This window comes from Engystomops pustulosus, chromosome 2 (genome assembly GCF_040894005.1).
Source record: "Engystomops pustulosus chromosome 2, aEngPut4.maternal, whole genome shotgun sequence".
NCBI classification, from domain to species: Eukaryota; Metazoa; Chordata; class Amphibia; order Anura; family Leptodactylidae; genus Engystomops; species Engystomops pustulosus.
In genome coordinates, this window is record NC_092412.1 from 143,209,287 (window position 1) to 143,231,415 (window position 22,129).

General features: G+C 38.3%; 1 protein-coding gene across 1 annotated transcript; it reads right to left on the bottom strand.

Moving 5' to 3' along the window:
* Window positions 1-3,555: 3,555 nt before the first annotated feature.
* Window positions 3,556-21,475, bottom strand: SF3A3 (splicing factor 3a subunit 3). Its single transcript, XM_072136748.1, has 17 exons — window positions 21,285-21,475; window positions 20,302-20,349; window positions 20,155-20,207; window positions 18,823-18,928; window positions 18,208-18,280; window positions 16,944-17,035; window positions 15,113-15,195; window positions 14,827-14,965; window positions 12,268-12,336; window positions 11,630-11,697; window positions 10,535-10,642; window positions 9,534-9,603; window positions 8,037-8,201; window positions 7,794-7,904; window positions 4,819-4,909; window positions 4,548-4,603; window positions 3,556-3,772 (listed from the first exon to the last, which is right to left on the bottom strand). Exons 1-17 carry the CDS (start codon window positions 21,378-21,380, stop codon window positions 3,695-3,697), a joined length of 1,506 nt encoding a protein of 501 aa, XP_071992849.1. The 5' UTR covers window positions 21,381-21,475; the 3' UTR covers window positions 3,556-3,694.
* Window positions 21,476-22,129: the final 654 nt, after the last annotated feature.

A 22,129-nucleotide genomic window follows, 5' to 3' on the forward strand; every position in this document is an offset into this window, starting at 1 on the left:
AACTTCCTTGGCTGCCTGGGACTGCAGGAGGAGTGAGAAGATCTGGACAGAGCTGGATTATAATTTGAGCTCCTGCCATGGGCCCTGCAATTCTTCCTGTACAGGGGAACCTTGAGGGTAGCTAGAATAATAATTTTTCCTCTTTCTACTGTATTGATTTCCTCAGGATGCCAATGTGATTGAAAGCTTTGACAAAGCACTGAGCAATTAATTATTTCTACAATTACCATGTTGGCACTTTAAAATAAGTGAGTTTTTGTTGTAGTTTGGGCACTCGCTCCCTAAAAGGTTCACCATCACTGGCCTAGAGCCTTTCTAAAGGCTTAGGCTCTTGGCACTTACCATTTAATAAAGAAATTTGTACATGTACAGGAACTCCTGTAGATAGGGATGTCCATGGCACTAACATCAGGAACTCATGCCAATTTGTCTTTTATTATTGAAACTACTTACAAGCAGGTCAAGCATGCACGTGTCTGGAAAAATAGTTGTTGGCCAAAATACCTCCCAACATTTCGAACAGGAAGAAGGACAAAAGATTCGGCACACTTGCCACCATAGAAAATTTCCCATCTATGTTGATGAGTGAAAGTGAGCAGGATGAGCTTTCCCAGGTTTGGGAATCAGGGAGGTATATGCTAGAAACAAGGGACATTTTTCCATTTAATAAGAATTTGTCATTGCGTTGCATGAATAAAACTAGTGTGGTGCTGTATTTTTCATACAATACCCACACAGAAGTTCACCAAGCAAGCAGTACACGGGTGAACTGGTTTAATGATTAACCACAGACAACTAAACCTAGAGCTAGAAAGACAAGATCACCTGGTAATTGTCACACATATAATGAGGCAAATGAGCCACAGGGCCCCAAGAGATCTACTTCAATGTATTCTTTATGCTACAGTAATCAGCATAGATGATCAGTATAATTAGAGTGATGCATTCTCAGTTTGACAGCCATTTTGTTCTAACCACACTATATTACCGAATGCAGTCAATAATGTAATCATATAGGAAGCATTTCTATTTATAGCCTGACTGCCTAGAATTGTAGCTCAATGTGTATTTTGTTTTCTGCATTTCTCATTCCACGGTAAAATTAATATTTGATGGTGACGCACCCTCTTTTGTTTTCGAGGAAAAGGATGTTTGGTCAGTCGGTCAATAGCAAAAGTCAGTGAAAAACAGTAAAAACAAAAAAAACAAGAAAGGAAGTCTTCTGCTATGCACTTTGATGTTCGTGTGAATGCAGTTACAGCAGTGCCACATCTCTATATCTGAATAAGTAGCCAAAAAAAATGTAAGTCTTTAAAAGTGAGCTTGTAAGGATTAAGGCTCACTAACTTCAGTACCATCAACCTATTGTACGGGACAGTGACACGATCACAATGATGTCCTTTTATATTTTGAGAGACACTGCATAGACCTGGATTGCTGGTTGGTGCTGGCTTGTGGGCCTAAATTCTCATTACCTGATGGCCAAATTAAATACCCAAAACTAAATATATTTTCATAAAGTGCCATTAGAAAGCATTGCCCCTATCCAATTATAGTCTCTCTACATGCCTGTAAACTTAAACAATCCGGTCCTAAAGTTGTATGCAAGTGACCTGAGATGGGTCTAATGAGTCATTATCATATTCAGGAGTCCATCTTATTCATGAGTATCAGACTGACAGCCTGTATAATGATGTGACACTCCTGGTGCTGGCTCCTCTCTAATTCCTGGTTCTGGTGCTTCCCTACAGCCTGTGTGTGAATGAGGCATCTTATACACATGACTGACAGCTGTTATAGGGGGAACAGGAATGCCATCACTTTCTCTCTACATTATAAAGAAAACATGACTAAAAATGATTAATGTATGATTTAACTACATAAAGGCTGGGATGAAATCTTTGTGAGCTGCTCTAACAGGTAGTGGTGACAGAATTAGTTACATAGATCTGATGACAGGTGTCCTTTAAAGAGTAACTAAAGTGTGGGAGTTTAGTGAGCCATTGGCGTTCTCGTAAAAGAGCGGGCACGTTCGTGAACATCACATCACTACTTCCCTGTTCCTATAAGTCCCTACATCCCAATGTATGATTCTCTCCTCCCCACCTTGTATTCAGCACAATGTGCACTATGCAGATAAGCTATTAACCCTTAGTGCTCACACAGCACAGGAAATAGACTTCATGTAACTTTACTTTTGATTTCTTCCACCTATTGGAAGCCATCACTATATACATTAGGTATGTGCACTGTGCAGTGTTCAGTGGATTTACTTGTTGGAAAGTAAATTAATTTAATGCTAAATTACTTTGAGAGAGAACACAAGGCATCATGGGATCTCTGGACAAGCTAACTGGCCTCAGCTTGCGAGCACAGGCAGGCAGACATTTGTCTACAGCCACTTCACCTCTGGTGAGAAAGATTTTTGTCAAACACTTTCAGAACAGACAATGCAAGAACTTTGGGAAGAAAAGGGTAAGCACCACAAATTAGGCATTGTTCTGTTTGTTTTTAAAGGAGGAATCATATATAATAACTTGGTAAAATCATTCTAACTTGACAGTTACGATATAAGCTCGAGGACTGTTGCAGAAAATCCATCACCTTAGTCCATATATACACACGCCATTTGTGGAATGTTAACCAAAAAAAAAAAAAAAAGTTAAAAAAAAAAATTGTCTAAGCTGCAGACTTGGGCAGGAAGAGTACCTGTTCTATAATTTGTTCACCATAAACCAAAGAAGGCATGTAAACAGCATAATGTAGACGTAGATAAAGTAGCTTTAGCATTCACCACAGTTATTTACTTTTAACTAAGTTTTGGGGATTTTATCCCAAGAGGTTATTGGTGCTGGAAGAAGAAGAAAAAAAAAAAATTGTGCAGCATCTTGCCCCAGCATCTGCGACTCAAAACCCAGTAGATTTTCTCAATGTTCTCTGGCTACCAGCCTAAAGTGACATAGAAGCAGTCTCCAAGGAAGCATTGGATGCTTCAATTACATATAGGTCAGGAAGTGTTCTCCTTATGTAGAGTTTACCAATTAAGACCGCCTGATAAACATGTGGAGACTTATAGCCATAAATGCTCCACTAGGGGATTATGGGAAATATCCAAATATGTTTTCCAAGGAGAAAAAAGGAAAACAATGCCTCTTTTCTCTACCTTGAAAGTAGCCCCCTTACATAAGGAAATGGGAAGCCAGCATACAGGATATTAAAGGTGTTAATATTGATAAAACTTCTTTCCCAGTTTGGCAAAATTTTTCAATTCACATAAACCTCAAATTCTAGAAAAAACATTGCCCTAAAATATTGTAGCAGATTTGGCAAAACTAAAGACATAAAATTATTGCAGCTACAAACACTTAGAATGAATGGCTTACACTTCTAAATAAGGAAAACAGTCCACTATAGTAACAGCTTCAGGACATAAGTGACAATATGCAAATCTGGCAAAGAAGTGCATTTGAGAAGAGGTTACTACAATGGGAATAAAACCACCACATGCTTAAGAGAAGCCTTGCCTGGACACGAAGTATACAAAGCAGAACCTAATGAAAATGTTGATTAAATTTTAATTAAAAAAGACAATTTTACAAGTACAGACCACAATGATAAGTGGCTTCTACTAAACCAAGAAGCAATGGAATAGAGAATTGTTAAACTGCTAAGAAAAACAGATAGGAATGTTGTATTAAAGAAGTCCTTGGCGTTTCAAATCTTCATACGTCTTCTTATTGACGACATTCCCACTGGAGTCTTCATATTCCTCCTGTTAATTTGAGATAAAAGATTAGTCACTAGATATAAATTTATACATATAAACTTTTGTACCCCAACAATTGGCCTATACTAAAACTACACACAGAACTATTTGGGCTAAGTAGTCTTCACAAGGAATACTGTGATAATATTTTTCTTCCACAAGGTCAAATCCTTGTGGGTAAGGCAAGGAAGTTCAATCACATAAATCATTGGTAGATTGGAGATTGAGTAGAGATTGTGAGGGCAACAATAGTGGCATTGCACGATGGAAGGCACCAAAACTCTTCATTCCGTTTACATGCGCCATAAAAGAGACTCCATGAGATGAATTAAACTATGCAGATTACTTTGGATCATGTAATATACACAAATCAATGCCTTTGTCTCTATTCCAACTTTCCTTTATGCCCTTTCTTGTAGCATTTCATCCATATTTCTCACATAGAGTCATGACATACACAGGGAAGAAGTTTTCACCAGATTGCTGATTCAATCCCTGTGTGTACATGGATTTTGTTCCCCAGCAATGCTCTGTTTTGACATCAGTTGTTGGGTTACCAAGTTAGAGCCGAGCAAAGCAGGCTCATCTGCACATTAGGGCCTGTGTTGGAGGACAGCAGACTGTATACCTGGGAGGCTATTGCCTGGTCCCAGAAGAGGTTTTTCCTATAAATGATTAAACTACTGAAGTGAAGATGGGTAGATACAAGAATAACGTTTGTGTCCTGTCATTACGTGCAAGGTAACAATGGTTGTTTACATGGGTCTAGATATTTTCCTACCTCTGTGTCAGGTTGCCACCTCTCTGATGCCTTCTGAAGCTTCAGTTTAGACCACACTACAAAAAATAAAACAACAATTTATTTTCATAACAAAATTACTGAGACATTTCTACAGGTAGGTGAAAACAACATACAATATAATATTCATGAAACCGCTATGCAGAGTGTAATGAAGTAGTTTCTACTTCAAATGTTTAGACTCTTTGAATAGGCATAGCCTAGCCTTTCCTCAACTGACATCCTCCAGAAAACGTGCATAAACAAAACTCACATGAAACCGCATCCTCAATCTGTGTCACATTGGCAAAATGAGCTGTATTTGGAATTCCCAGACATCTCATGCCGTGTGCATGTCTCCATTCCTGGAAAAAATGATAGAGATAAAATAAAGTCAAACACTAGTCACAAAAGCATAGAAAACACTTAATACAGTAAAGGGGAGAAACAATTCATTGGGGGGGGGGGGGTCCTATAGCTTATTCATGAGATTTTATTAACTATTTAAAGGGGGACACAAACAAGATCATAAATTTGTATTTTGGATTTTTAGCACTTCCCGACCCCCACCCTGTTGATCATAATGTAAAAATAATATATCTTTAATCTCACATTCACTACAATTACAGTGATACCTCATTTATATAGTTTTTTTAGCTTTGCTCAGGGAGTCTGAAAAATAGTAAATAGAACTGATATAAATATGAATAAACAGTAAAAATAAACACATTAGGTATCGCCGCGTCCGAAAATGCCCGATCAAAATATAATAACAGTTTTTCACTGCGCTTAACCCCGTAACGGAAAATAGCATCCAAAGTCGAAAATGGCAGTTTTTTTGCAATTTTGAAAAATATAAAAAAATTCATAAAAAAAGTGATCAAAAGGTCGCAGTCCCAAAAATAATAGCAATGAAAACGGCATCAAAATTCACAAAAAATTTGACACTATCCACAGCTCCGTACACCAAAGTATGAAAAAGTTATTGGCGCCAGAAGATGGCAAAATAAAAAATATATTTTGTACAGGAGGTTTTAATTTTTTTAAATGTATGAAAACATTATAAAACCTATAGAAATGTGGTATCCACGTGATCGTATCGACCCAAAGAATAAAGTAGACATGTCATTTGGGACACAGATTGAAAGCTGTAAAATCCAAGCCCACAAGAATACGACACAAATGTGGTATTTCACCATTTTCACTGCATTTGGAATTTTTTTTCCCTGCTTCCCAGTACACGCCATGGAATATTAAATACTGTCACTGAAGTGCAATTTGTTTCGCAAAAAATAAGCCATAACACAGCTCTTTATATGGAAAAATAAAAAAGTTATAGGATTTTTGAAGGTGGTAAGTGAAAAAACTAAAAAAGGCCAAGTCGTTAAGGGGTTAATGACCGCCGTAGAAACCCGATACGGCGGTTATTAAGGGGTTAAATATACTCAGGATAACAAAATAACACTCTCTAATTTAATGTTATTACAAAACTACAGTATTTCAGGGATATAATTCCAACCTGTCTTCCATGAGTCCTGGTGTTTACAATTTTGGTTGTCTTTGCATAAGACCCTAAATCTTCTGACTATGGTCCGGATTCTGCTCATGAATAACTTCTCTTGTCTGCACACTGCAATGCTCTCTGCCTCCTGCCCTGCCCCCCTTATAAGATCAGCTCAGACAAAAGGCACTTACTGCTTACACTGCTGCTTGCCCAGAGAATTACTTTACTAGCTACAGACAGATAAGGTATAGCAGGGTTGACTGTGTTGTACAGACGAGTTAGCCGACAGTGTCTTTATTGATTAGGTGAGTTAGCAGCTGTGAGAGTGTCATTGTGTGTTATAGTCATCTTAAGGATCTCATCTCATCTGATTGGTCTCATTCCTCTTTTTCTATGTGTCAGATGCTAGTGGAATGTACATAGAATTAGCAAATGGGCAAGAATATGCTTTTTGGTCATTTTTTTAAAATGAGAAGTAGAGTCGATTAAACCTTTACAAAAGTATGGTAAAGATACAAACTCTTCCCCAGGTTCAGCTACAGATGCAGAGAGTGCAAACCGTTTGCTCCATCTCCGCTGCTGCATCACCCTCCTCCATTCTGCCTGCAGCGGACAGGTTGGAGGGGGAGCAAAGTCCAGGCTGCTGAATTTTCAGAGTCTTGTCAGCTAGAAGCACAGTTCAGGAGTAATTTTAAAGAGAATCTCCTTCCCGTTTAGGTGTCACAGAACAGGAGATATCCACAACTAAAAGATACATTTGGGAATGGAAGCTGTATTACAAAAAACAAAAGTCCCACTTAAGGCTGTGACTAGCTGTGGATACATCTGGCTCTGTAGCACTTAGAATGGTTATTGGTTTATGATTGGTTTTGCTGGGCTTCTTTGGTGTACAAAAGGCGCATGGAGCGTTTTTGCGACTTTTCATTGCTAAAAAGTTGCACAGGATTATTACCGCCACCACACTATACTGGTATAAACATAGAACTACTGGTAGTGCAATGCTGTGCAAGGCCAGATTTATGACTTGTGACTTTTTTTTTTTTAAAGTTGCTTAGTCACTCCACTCCCCTGATGGTTGCATGAGCTGCGATTTTTGATGCATTTTGCACCTTTTTGAAAGACAAATCCTAAACACAACTAGAGAAAAGAACCTTTATTAAAGGGCTAAAGCCACTGTAATGAATCTGACGGGCAGCAAAGCCAAGACACAGAGAGAACTGTCCCAAGGAGCCTGCCTTATGATAAATCTCCCAAACAAGCCTTGTGTTATATTAAGAGAGACTCACTTCTGTATTTCTAGGTACCTCACTTCACAAGATATAGCCCATATGGCAAGAAGTCTATAATGATGCCAAAGCCCCCTGTTTTTGTAGAACAGCTTTTCTGTATCTAGTTAATATGAATAGGTGGATATGCATGCCCAATCTTGCTTCTTCAGACAAAGAATGATTTAAACTTTTTCCAGTATTTAATCAAATTATATAACCAGATTGAACTATATAATAGTATAATATCAGACAACCCCTTTTCAGGATCTGAAATCCCTTTAAGAGGTTATCCAGCATTAGAAAAACCATGGTTGTGTCTAGCATGTTGATATTTTCTGTTGACATAAATTGAGCTAAACTGCAATATTGAACATCATATGGGCATTTAAACTATTCTGAACTATGTGGGTATTACCTTAATTATCTATTTAGCCCCAAAATAGATTAAGAAAAAACAAACAAACCAAGAATTCTTACCGCAAAGTGCCGCTGAAAAGCCTTGGGCCCTCGGTAGGTGTAATTTCCACATATCTCACAGTTATAGTTAATGTTCAGTCCATGCAGCTTATAAAGCCAGTAAGGAATGGGCTGCAATAGAGAAGGTGAAGAATGACATAAGGAGAATACAGCCCACAGTCTCTTATATAGCATATAAAGATCCACATGTGCTACATACACCAAAACCATGCTACTAATATCTAGCTCCAATCAATAACTTACCTTGCCGTCCCATCCAAGAGGAAGGTTTTTGGGGTTATAAATTATTTCATTTTCCTCATCATCACTTTCACTCTCACTAATCTGTTCTTCCTCCTCTTCCTCCCGCTCTTCACCAGTCCGAGCCTGCTTACGCTGCACATTTTCATGTGTCAGATGTCTCTGTTCCTGAAAAGTCAAGCACAGTCATAACTGCTTGTTACATGTATTGTAAAGGAAAATATATCAGCCAGCCTCCTCTATTTAGTCACATCTATGGGGCTTATTGTACACTAGACTACCTACTGTATTCTTATGTCAGCAGCTACTCTGCAGGGCTGTGAAGTCAGTAAGCCAAACTTAAAACTCCACGAAGATGCTACGAACTGACTCTAGAGTCCTATTTTCCAGGTCACTCTAGCAGTGCCGATGTAAATGTGGGCGTTCCTTCCCAGTGCCTTAGTCCTCTAATCTATAGCTGAGAAGCTTTAATACTGAGGGTGTACATGAAGTAAAGTCACATTATAAAAGGGGGCTCAGAAGTCCATCAGCCACGGCACAAGTAGCGGTCCACACCCTACTGACAGTCTGCGTTCAATGAGCACTTCCATAACTGATATAACATAACTGATGGAAGTGTTCATTGGTGCAGGAGGCTGGGTAGCGGTTAGTTCAGCTGAGAAGTTCTCACTGCTGCTGAGTCTAGTTCTCCGCTCTGTGTACGGACTCCTGACATTGGTTGAGGACCCAGAGCAGAGTGCCTGCAGGAAAGAACCCAGGAAAGGCAAGTACTTGACAGCTGTACTGTACTCCTCCTGGCACAGTTCAGCTCAGGGTCCTGATGCTGGCGCATCAATCATTGCGGAATACAGAGCAGAATGGCACATGGAAGAGGAATTTTTTTTGAAGACTCCAACTCCACAGCCCTGCTACTATGAATGGTTATGTGCCAGGAACGCAGAGCACAATGGAGATGTAGCGACTGGCACTAGCAGATGATCATTATTTATAAAGCACCATCAAATTCCGAAGCACTTTAGAGATTCTGGGGAACATATACAAATGACATAGAACATTACAAAGTAATAACAGTCATGTTAAATCAGAGTTATGCAAAAGGAATAAAACAACTAGTTTTTTTATACAATAACCATAAAGGTAAGCCAATAAGGAGACAAGGCATCTTGTCAATGCTTACAGCTCAAACTCTCTTTGCCCGGACATAACAGTTTACCTGCAAGTTCTCAGGAATACAGAAGAGAACAAAGCAGTAGTGATTACAGCTCAATGTCTGCCCTTGCCTCCCTGCCCTTGTTACCGGTCTTGAGCTTATTGTACAAGAAGTACAATTATTGCTGTAGTATAAGAAGCTCAATGCTTAATCGCTACAGTTCCATTGCGTTCTTCCTTTCCAGTTACTATAGTCAAGAACTGACTGTTGCAGTTTCTGCATATAGATGTGTTTTACAATAACAAACAAAATTAAAAGGTGGTCTTTCTTTACCAAAATATAAAACTTACCCCCAGGATTTCAACATATTCATATATTTGTGCTTCAAGAAAAGCAATGTCCTTATTCTTTTCTGTGTCCCTGTACAAATAAAAACACGTGCCTTTAGATAAAGAGGACTATCTAGAAAGTCAATGAATGAGGTATTCGTTATGGCAAGCAAAGACATCTTTTCTTATGAATGTTGCAAAATGCTGGGCAACATTTAGAGGGAGTACTTCGTACAAAGGTGAGGCCCATTTATTCTAGCATTGGGTAAGGTGTATGCCACTCCTTTAAAAGAGAACCTGCCACTTTAATCAACCCACTCAAATTAAGTACTTCCTTTTAAAAACTGATTAAAAAAGCATTGCCCTTATTCTTACTAGTTCCTTTCTACAACTGTTATATTTAAAAAAAAATATATATTGTTTGTAAACTTATATGCGACTCACCTGAGGCGAGCCCAGTCACAACAAGTAAATCCTGCATATTCATTGTTCATCTTACTGCCTTGCCTACCCCATCCTAAATGACAAGTCTCACAGCTACCAACATACTCCTGGAATGGAACTAGTACTTTGGGACTGTCTGCCAATATTCACCTACAGACATATACAGCTCCATTTAGTTATTGTCCAGGAAAGGAAATACTATACAATGCCTTGCTGGAAAGTTGAAAGAGACAAACTTTCTATTACTCATCTCTGCTACATCATTTACTTCCCAATAGGAGGGCGACAACTGAGAGTGACCCTAGCTGTATGAATGAGAAGGCAGCTTTGCTCCTCCCCCCTCCACTAGGAGCAGTGTCAGTGAGGACAGGGTAGCTTGACTGTATACTGCAGCTTCCTACCTCCATAACTGGAACAGAGGATATAGGTAAAAAAATGGTGGCTCTAATCCTATGGATATAGGGCATCAGTGGAACACAAAGACATTCCCACAAACCTGTTAGATGTCACTGATTAAATAGAAAGCAGGGAGTTGAATAAGTGCAGTCATGGAAACTTCAAATCATTTACAAACTCACCTTCTGACACCTTTTGCCTTTGGATTTTTGGCAAATAATGAAGGGTCTAGAGATTCCAAAGATTTTCCTTTTGTGCTAAAAAGTCTTTGTGCCCTTTCTTCTAAAGTTCTAAAAAGAAATGGAAATACTATTTAATATACTTTTTTTTACAGAACATGTTGTGCTATGGAGTTACATACAAATAAAAAAGGACAGATTTAGTAATTTGTTTACAACAATCCCTTTGTAATTTGTGCACAAGTCATACTTATGAATAATTTTAGACAGTTTCCAGACACTTTTATGACTAGTACGACAACCGGGACCTTGCCTTACACAAAAAAAAGTCTGTGCAACAAAAATAGTGCTAACTCGACACAACTGTCCCAGTTTTCTGCCATAGGAGGTTCAAAGTATGACCAGATTGTCTTAAACTACGACCATTGTATTATTCAGCATCAGACTCTAATAAGACTCTTGTGCAGCATAACATTGTCTAGTCTAACTCTACAAGGTCTTATCTTATGACAAATTTTGATAACTGCCCCATTTTCTCTTTGTTACATAGTAGAAACTTTAAAGGGTATTCCCACGAAGACAAGTTTCTTACATGTACTCAGCATAACAAAATAAAACATTCTCTTATGCACTGTTATTAACAAAAATACAGCATATCACAGATTTAGGCCCAGCCTGTCCATCAGTCCTGGTGAGCCCAACTTCATTGGCCCCTAGACACAATCCTGTAACTTCTGACTTGGGGTCGGGCGCCATCTTGGATTTCTGTGTGACGGCTGTGGAGCCAGTTTCTTTCAGTAAAAGTATATAAATCTGTACCCTGATAATCTAACAAGATGGATCAATTTGTGTCTTCTTAGAGATTCCCCGCCCACACCCTGGAATCTTACACTGCCCATCACTGATTGATAAGAGCTAAAACAGCAATAAAATGGAGTAAAATTGTAAGGGGTTAAAAATGATCTTTGTTGTGTCAACATCACTAGGGGATTGAAATTTGCAAATTTTCTTTCATGGGAAAACCCCTTTAATGATCTGGTGAACTTTCATGGAATTCACAGAAATGGCAAAAAGATACATAAAAGTTTTAATACTTACCCTCCACATTTAAGGCCCAAAGCAAGCAATGCAGATTTCAATCTGTCTAATCCAAGAGAAGCCAATTCCTGAGAAAATTATAAAATGTGAAAGCACTGAATATTATTATTCCAGGGATTGGTTAGACAAGCCTTACAAATATACATGAATATATCTGAATTAGGCCGCGGTCACACGTACCGCTAGGCGTCCATTCATAACTCGACGCTAGCGCACAGGGGGCGGTCCTCGGCCCGAACGTACAGTTTCCAGAGAAACGCATGCGTCCGGCTTATCAATCGCATGTGTTTCCCTGGAAACGCATGTGCATTCGGGCCGAGGACCTCCCCCTGTGCGCTAGAGTCGCGTTATGACAGACGCCTAGTGGTACGTGTGACTGTGGCCTTAGGTGTAAATGTAGATGTAAAGAGGTGTGTTTTGAAGCTGCCATAAGATAAACCAAATTGTAAAACTTTTCTCTAGATAAGCAATCTGCTTTATGTATTGCCTTCAGATCAGACTATATATGTTCAGTGTGACAGGCTCCTCAGTATAACATGATCTCAAAATTAAAAAAACACACTTTCAAGACAGATTCCAAACATGCCAAATTATATATACATAATGGCCCTAAAACAATATCGTTTCTTAAACCATACCTCCCATGATGAAAAAGCTGAAAGATCCAGATGAGCTCCTGCATGTGTTAGCGCACTGCTGGTTTCTTTCTGCAAGACATAATGTTTTAATTTATACCACATCTAAATCTAGAGATACCGAAATATACATAAATGAGATATTTTTTCTAACTTAATCAAGAAAAACTGAAATAACATGGTCATAACAACACGGACCCTTTATTACGACACTCATTTAACTCATATGCTGACTCCCAGACTATGAGAAATAAGATTATCTGTTTTGATGAGAGGAAGATAGAATTGACACTGAAAAGTTCAAAGTGGTATATGTGGAGAAAACCAAGCACTGCTCATCAGACCTGACCTAAACACAATTGGGCATCTCTAGAGAGACTTGGAAATGGTTGTCCACCAACTTTCACCATCCAACCTGAGGGAACTGGAGAGGATCCACAAGAAAGGTTTGAAAAACTTGTTGCTTCATTCCGAGACGACTCAAAGGTGTTTCTACTCAATACTGAGCAAAGGGTCATGATACTTATGATATCAGTTTTTCATGTTTGATTAGCAAAAATCTTTTATGTCAAGATGGGGTCCAGAGTGTATATTAATGAGCAAAAAAAAGTTCCTTTTTGATCTTACCAATTGGCTGCAAGAAAGAGTGAAACATTTAAGGGGGTTTGAATACTTTCTATACCCAAGGTCATATATATATATATATACATATATATATGCAGATGATGAGAACTTCAGATCAGCCATCCTGTAATAGCATTTTATATACCCCACAACTAGACATTTTCTCTTTATCCTGTGGATAGGGGAACATTTCTTTAATTTGAAAACTCCTCAAAAGGGTCACTCATATTGTGCCTACCCTGACAAAATTTGTCTATAGCTGCAGGGAGTGGTGGGTCATGTGTTATCCTTGGCACACGCTTCCAATCACCGATATTGGAATTAAAATAGAGTAATGACTACAGGGATCACTCTACTGACTGAAAAGCGGCAGGCGATGGCAAGTCAAATGACATACCAGCACCGCTGGTACAAACAAACTTTACTGGGGTTAGCACAATATGGGGTCTTCTAAAGTTCTTTTTATTGGCCAGACATTTTATTTACCATATTTTAACTTTTTAGTGGTTTTAAATAAAACAGACAGATGATAGTATATAATACAATAATCTTTCACCATACAGAAACAGATTTCCCATGCATGTTTTCCATAATTACATAACACAATCCTTGCAGTAGTATCACCATGCCCATATTAACAGATATATTTTAAATAGGTTCGAATTGAGAGGTGAATGTAACTATACACGTTTTGCATAATTCTAATGCCTTTGTGTTACCAACACTAGTCATACTGTCTGTGTTGTACAGTTACTGTTATTTAAAAGCAATCAACTTTATCAATATCTGACAATAGCAAACTAAACCAGCCCTGATAGATATCCTTTATAATAGTTAAAGGGGTATTCCGGGAATATGAACATCTGATATAAAAACCCATGATGCTATAAATAAATAAATAAAACAAAACTCAATGTCATTAGTCACAAAATGGAGTTAAATAGTCTGATGTTATGATTTACAAAATTTATGGCCTCTCTAAAGTATGCTGTTATCAAAAAGATGTCCGCCACTGGAAACTACAAGTTCCATAATTCTTTTAATAGTCCAGAATTACACTTTGGGCTCATAAGAACCTTAGAAGAAATTAATGTAATTACAATAGGATTTTTAGATTTTATATTGTTCTGTAAACAAGCCATCTATGTGTTTATGTGCATATTGAACTAAGAAAAAGTTTAAATTATAATTCAGAATTACAGTAGCAGACAAGGGATGTGAGCATTGAAGTAATCACTTCTGCATCCTCTCTATAGTAGTTAACTAACCCTTGTCTGATAATCAGTCCAGAGCCAGAGAATTCTCACAAACAAATAAAATATCTGGGTTCTGTATGGTGGTATATGGTATACTATCCTGTATATCAGTGGTGGCGAACCTATGGCACGGGTGCCAGATGTTGCACTCAGGGTCCTCTCTGTGGGTACTCAGGCCATTGCCCCAATTTCACCAAATAGGACCAAGTCCACCAAATCTTCCTGCAGTCCCAAGCAACTTAAAAGATGCTGCTCTCAGCGCTATTTTAAAGTGAAACTTCATTGGCTGTTTGGAACTGCAGGAAAAGTGAGAAGGTGTTGACAGAACTGCATTGTCTTGGAGGTCATCCTGCTGGACCCACCATTCTTCCTGGAGAGAAGCTACAATGAGAGTCTGAATGTGTCCTTCTTTCAACTGTATTGGTTGCCTCAGGGGGGGCAATACAATTGAATAATGTTGAAGAACAGGTAGCAACATGTTACTACTTGAAATGCCATGCTGGCACTTCATGGTAAATTAGTGGATTCTGGTCGTAGTTTGGGAACTCGGTCTGCAAAAGGTTTGCCATCACGGCTGTATATGGTATACTATCCTGTATATAGCAATCAAAATCTTGTTCCAGTGATGCATGCAAAGACGTTAATACTTTTCTGTCCTACTGATGAAAGATTCTTTACATACCGGCCATCCAGGGAAACTACCAGAATCCCACTTCTTCTCAAAATCAATCATTATCTTCCCATACAGTTCATTCTGATCAAGCAAAGGCTTTACTCTATCTGTGTAGTCTTGAAGATATTCTAAAAGCACTTCCAGATACCTGCAAGAACATAGTTAAATACTGAGTAGAAGGAATGTAAAATATTTACTGGAAAATATATTCTAATATAAGGTAATGCTCTGTTACTAAAAAGGATGTATATATATGACAAAATGTAAAAATATATGCAATACAATATATACTTACCTTTTGTATTCAGCATTTTTCCTCTCTTTGGGAATGTCAAATAGTTGGTCAAATGTTGCCAAATATGTAATGTAATCCAGTTTCTGAAAAAAAGGAGGAAACATTATTTGTACATGTTTTATGGTTTTTGACCATGAGGGCCTTGTTAACATTAGAGTTTCACATACTGCCTTTTACATTCGGAACAGGCAGACAATTAGGCCAGAGTGAAAAGAAGAACAAATTGAAGCCCACCCTAGGTTTAGTTCATACTGCCGACCACATTAAGAAAAAAGGTAATAAACAAACTGAACATAACAGAGGGGATATTTATTTATGGACTTGTACACCAGAATGTTAAAGTTAAAATAATTTGCTTTCAGTTAATATAAGTAACAAAAGGAATGGCATGAAATTTACATTTATGTCAACAGGATTTTCAACTCATTCATTTAACCGGTTAAGGACCGGACCCTTTCCTGTTTTTTCATTTCCATTTTTCACTCCCCACCTTCAAAAATCTATAACTTTTTTATTTTTACACGTAAAGAGCTGTGTGATGGCTTGTTTTCTGCGTAACAAATTGCACTTCATAGTGATGGTATTGAATATTCCATGCCATGTACTGGGAAAAAAAATTCCAAATGCGGTGAAAATGGTGAAAAAAAAATGCATTTGTGCCATTTTCTTGTGGGCTTTCACTGAGCGCCCCAAATGACACATCTACTTTATTCTTTGGGTTGGTACGATTACGGGGATACCAAATTTGTATAGGTTTTATAATGTTTTCATACATTTACAAAAATTAAAACCTCCTGTACAAATTTATTTTTTTGTTTGATTTTGCCATCTTCTGGCGCTAATAACTTTTTATACTTTGTTGTACGGAGCTGTGGGTGGTGTCATTTTTTTGCGACATTTGATAATACTTTCAATGATATCATTTTTAGGACTGTACGACCTTTTGATCACTTTTTATAGATTTTTTTTTATATTTTTCAATATGGCCAAAAAAAGTGCCATTTTCGACTTTGGGCGCTATTTTCCGTTAAGGGGTTAAACGTGTTGAAAAACAGTTAATATATTTTGATAGATCGGGCATTTTTGGACACGTCGATTCCTTAACGTGTATGATTTTTACTATTTATATTTATGTCAGTTCTAGGGAAAAGGGGGGCGATTTGAATTTTTAGGTCTTTTTATTATAATTTTTTTTTTAAACTTTTTATTTTTCAGACTCCCTAGGGTTCTTTAACCCTAGTTTGTCTGATCAATCCTATCATATATTGCCATACTCCAGTATGGTAGTATATTGGGGATTTTCCTCATTCATTACAATGTGCTATCAGCACATTGTAATGAAGGGGTTAAAACAAGGCTACCCGAGGCTACCATGGAGACGGATCGTCGCTCCCTGATGACGTCAGGTGGAGCAGCGATCCTAGGCAAGATGCCTGCAGCGATCGCTGTGATAACACCCGCAAACGGTGTTACCGGTAAGGCCCCTTCTACACTAGCGAGTGTGATGCGATGAACTCGCATCACACTCGCAACGCAAGCTGCCGGGAACGCACGGCCCGAACGCTGCACCGCGGGAGTGAACTCAGCATGTCAGTTCACTCCCGCGGTGCAGGGTTCGGGCCGTGCGTTCCCCGCAGCTTGCGTTGCGAGTGTGATGCGAGTTCATCGCATCACACTCGCTAGTGTAGAAGGGGCCTAAGTCTTTGCTGCAATATGCAGCAAAGACTTACCGGCTATGGAGAGGGCTCAACCTCCATTCTTTACAATTTTTTTAATTTTAGAAGTAACAAACAGTTATTTAAACTGTGAATTGAGCATAACATTTCCTTACCTCTAATGATTTTAGATTTATGTATTTCAAGTAACAGTCATGGAGATCCAGGTATCGTCCATACCCTTCCTCATCTGTAAATTCCACCAGATCTGTAAAAAGAAAACATGACACGAGTTAAAACAGAAAAAAGCAACCTTAACAAAAAAAAAACACCATTACAAAAAGCATTAAAAGTATAGCACTCAAAACATTACTTTTTTTAATCAAACTTTAAAGAGTACTTAAAAACCGGGGCACATTAACTAAAAACAGTGCACTATGTGCAGTTTGCCTGTGTAGTATGTATGCAGTTTGCCAACTTCTTTTTGGTGCACCTTTAACACAGGGGGTGCAACACACTTCTGTCGGACCGTACCAGATTGTGCACCAAAACACCAATTTCAGTGCAGAAACATGTGATGCGTGAAGAATATTGCCACAGCACCGTAAATACACGTAAATACATGTGAAAGCACTTTGCACCAAAAAAAATGTGCAAAGCTGGACAGAAAACTGGTGCAAGCACCTTAGTAAATGTGAGCCAGTAAGTTTAAAAATACATTTTCTCAGCACAAATCTGAAGTGGATTCTCAGATCTTGCACTGCACAGATATGAATCTTTACAAGTATTTACCAAACGGTCATCAAAAGGGGCTATTACTTGCATATCTTACCCACTTGAAGTGGATGAAAAAAATACTTGGACGTAGGGATGAAAACTCCAACAGAATGGGATTGCACTTGGATTTGGTGATAGAACATGGAAAAATCCAAGTGAATTTCCATTGTTGGAACAAAGCCCAAAAAAAACGTTTTGATTAAACATTTTTTAGCCAAAACAAAATCATCTAGAAATCAAGTAATTCTGTGTTCTACATTTATTCTGTCCTTCAAATAAATCAACTTCTGGCACAATTTCCAGCAATAAAGTGCACGTGTCCCTTGCACACGACGGTATGCCACAGGAGTGCATTGTGCACGGCACAGTGAACACACATACGTGCGTCACTGTAACGTACAGTATCCAGGAGAAGAGAAAAAAAAAAAAAAAAGTATATTTTTCTCATCAACAGCCCGCCTCCCTATGGAGAGAAGAGAGTAAGCAGCTCTCAACCCAATCCCCCCCCCCACCCGTACATATGCAGTGCCAGTGTACCATATGTTCATGTGGAAGAAGCTATACAAATATATAGCCATCTAGGTTAAATATATAAAATTATAAGGAACTTGAACCATATTTAGTGCTCAAATCATTATTGCAATGTGTGGACCAAATACTTACTCTGAGCTTCTTCACTTGGATTCTCTCTGGACTTGAGCAGTTCATCAAACTCAACTGACATGGGAACACAGATCTGTCGGAATAAAAAAAAAAAAAAAAAAAAAAATTTATATCAGGTTACCACAATCATTATACAAAATACAAGTGATAAGAAAATTAAAAAGATTTGTCCAGGATGGGTAGGGACCAACCACTAGGTCCTAATAGAGCAAAGCACAAGGAGCTCTGGATGGCAAACAAAATATAGAGTAAGATGGTTCTGACACCATCAATCTCTGACATTGAGATAATTATCTTAGCAGCCCCCATTCCTGCGCTCAACTCACGCATAGGATATAGCATATCAGTCTTCTCTATTAAAAAAAAATTCTTCCAAAATACTCCTATGAAGTGGCAGGAACACATGAGATGAAAGGAATTTGAAGTTGGAGCATTACAGCAATGACATTGCATGCAGGGGACTGTACACATTCTAAACAACCTAACTGGTGAGTGACTTCACACTAATGCCATTTTATAAAATAAGGAGTCACAAATGAAGTCAACACAACAAAAAACAAAGTAATTTTCTCATGTCCTGACAGGATAACATCACTAAGGAAACCCAAAACAAACCTCATTTGGATGCTTTCGATGAAATTCTTTTATTAATTTGAGTCTGTTGTAGAATTCACCAAATTCATTGGGTCCAGAAATTGCATTAAGTTCTTCTTTTCTTAATCTAAAATATAAACCACAAAACACCAAATTTTAATTGAGGCTAGGTAATGGGGAATCTATTTAGGCCTGGGACACATTAGTTGGAATAGCTTCTAAGATTTGTTAGGAATTATGCTATCATTTTTCTCCAATAGCATCTGTCTCCATACTCCGATAAACAAATATATGTAGAAGTGATGGGTGGAGAAGGGGTTATTGCAAACTAGTAAGTAATTTATCATCTTAAAGGACATCTACCACCAGATTTAGCGTGGAAGACTGTCCCCACTTACATGCTCGTTACCTTCGGGTGTGCTGGGTACCGGTGTACTTATTCACTGCTCTTCACTCACGCAGCAGACAGCCGATGGCATCACCGTTTGTCTACTGCACAAGCAGGAGGGATTAGCAGTGAATACTAAATATGGATGTGTGAAAAATTGATGAGCGGCCTACGCCTACTCTGGTTGATTAACATATTTTTATGAAGTCATTTTCTCATCTAAAAGAAGCTTAAAATGAATAAGAAAAATATTGCCCAGTACCCCTTGTGTAACGAGCATGTGAGTGGGGACAGTCTACCACGCTAAATCAGGTGGTAGATGGCTTTTAAAATTGTTAGAGCCTTATTTTAGTCAAAAGTGCCAAGTTTAGCAGAGCCAAGGAACCACCGTTGCTCTATAGTCCTTATTGTTAAAAACAGTAAATAATAATTTCTCTTTAAAATGTAAGTTTGTGACACACTATTTAGAGAAAATAATTAATAGTTTTTGTAATGAAAAGTTATCCAATATTCCAATATACGTTCTGTATCAATTCCTTCCTATTTTCTAGATCTCTGCTTGATGTACTTCTATAGAAAGCTTCTATGTTTACTGCATTGGATAGAAATCTGTCCAGGAAGGTGCAAGAACCGTTATTATCAGAGCGTAATCAGAACCATGCAATACTAACAGCTCATGCTCCTGTGTGTTCATGACGATCATGAACAGATTTCTATACGCAGGAAGTAAACATTGAAGCTTTCTATAACAGGACAGCAAGCAGAGATCTAGAAAACTGTGAGGGATTGATACAGAAGGTATATTGAAAAATAATATAACTTTTCCTTACACAAACCATATCAAATATTTGCTGAAAACGGAGAACCCCTTTAAGTATTGCACTATACAGCTTAAGTTTGGTATGAAATTTTAATGTGTGAACTAGGCCTTTGTATTTTAGTACTATTACATATTTAATTCTTACCCGTCTTTGTCTTCATACAGATCTCTTATGTTACCGCTCACTTCCATGTATCTCTACAAATAAGGAAAAATATTGTAAATAAACAAATTAAAGTATTAACTTTGCTTGGTACATTTTAGCTTCACTCAACTACTGACTGTTACTTACATCAAGCAATGCTCTTTCTCTGTGATCTGAATTTATTTGTTCACGTAACTGTAATGAGAGGAAAGAGTTATAAAAATGCAGAGAGTTATAAAGTACATACAAAGTATGTACAACATGTAAAGTATAACATGTAGCTCTAGGAGTAACTAGGCTTCGACTGTAGTTACAGAAAAACCCTGTCAAGAACCACTCAAAACACCTACTTGTTTTGCTGGTTACATAAAAATAAACCTCTACTCACCTCTCTTGTGCACCCCTTCTCCCCCAGTTTGTTTACGGGGGCACGGCACCTTAGCTCTGTCAACTTCCTGCCACCTGCCAGCCCACCTGTGCCCTCTACAAGTGGCGGTAGGGGCATGCCAGGCATCCTGAAGTTCTTGTTACAATGCCGTTAACAAGTTCACAGTGTTTACAAAGTAAATGTTTACAAAGGCAAAATGTCCCCTGCTCAGGTGTTGTATTGCAATGTAAATGCCACATTAGAACACAGCCTAAAGCACTGCAGAATGTGGTGGCAGCAGATTTTTTTTTCCATTCAAACTACCCACAATACACACGAATACTGGGATGAGAATGGTGGGGGTCATCACAAATTTGTGGGAATGAAAGGCGATACACCACGCCAGCTTTGCTCCATACTAACCCCATAATAGTCATCATTAAAAAAAACAAAACAATGAGCCCACTCGATCTGGAGGGGAGATGCGTTAGTATAAGGGAATCTCTGGTCCTGAGAACTTTAGCTACAAATATCTCAGATATATGAGAGCGTGTCCTATTAAAAAAAACAGCTTAAGACCCCTCTCCATTTCCCCTTCACATACCATAATACAATCAGGTAACACTATCACAGCGGTGTGTGTCCCTGCAGCAAGCCATAAGCGTGCGCGCACAAGTGCAGGAGCAGGACGCGGCACTAGCTCTCAAGCAATGGACGACACGGTAAAAGGTCGACCAACGCGGACAGTCCGGGATCCACTTACCGTGGCTTTCTTCGCCATCATCTCCTTGGTCATTACGTCCATGAGCCGCTCTTTTTCCTCATGGTAGCGGCGTTGTTGCTCCAGCATAGTCTCCATCTTCAGCAGGCCCGAACAGGAAGTCGCGAATGCACGGCTATACCGTACCCCTCACAACACAGAACAGGAAACAAAGTTCCCTCTCGTTTGTTCAGACCGTGCAGCATTAGTAAATCTATGGTAACTGCGCCCTCTACTGGCACCTGCTTAGCATTGCCATTCACATGGCTCGAGAGTTCATGGATAATTTTAACCTGTGTATTTGAGCCACATCCTATAGTAGAGACTACACAGAAAAAAGGTGTAATGGAGAAATGCACTCTTGTGTGCTTGTCCTCTCTCCCCATTAATAGATCTTTAGATTTTATGCAGTGCCACCATAACAAAATTATATATTCATGCCCCCATATTGACAATACATATTCCATTCTTACAATTATTAATATATTATATCATTCGCTGATGATGAATTAAATATATTGCCATAATTATTATAAATGTATCTAATCTCTCATTGAGAATTATAATATATGTAGTACCCCTGTATACAAAAAATGGGTGAAGAGATAACTCAAAACCGCATCTCAAGCAAATAGGTACATAAAGAACAAAGAAATAGAGGATGCGTGCAAGTAATCAAGTAATTTTATTGAGGAACAAAAATTGGAATATTAAAAACAATTAAAAACACAAATCGTGGTAAAAATACCCACTGTGCATGGACGAGTGTACATGATAGAAAAAGCCAATATAAAATGTGTGCTCCATGTACAAAAGCAAGGTAACAGGTATAAAAATTGAAATTGTGT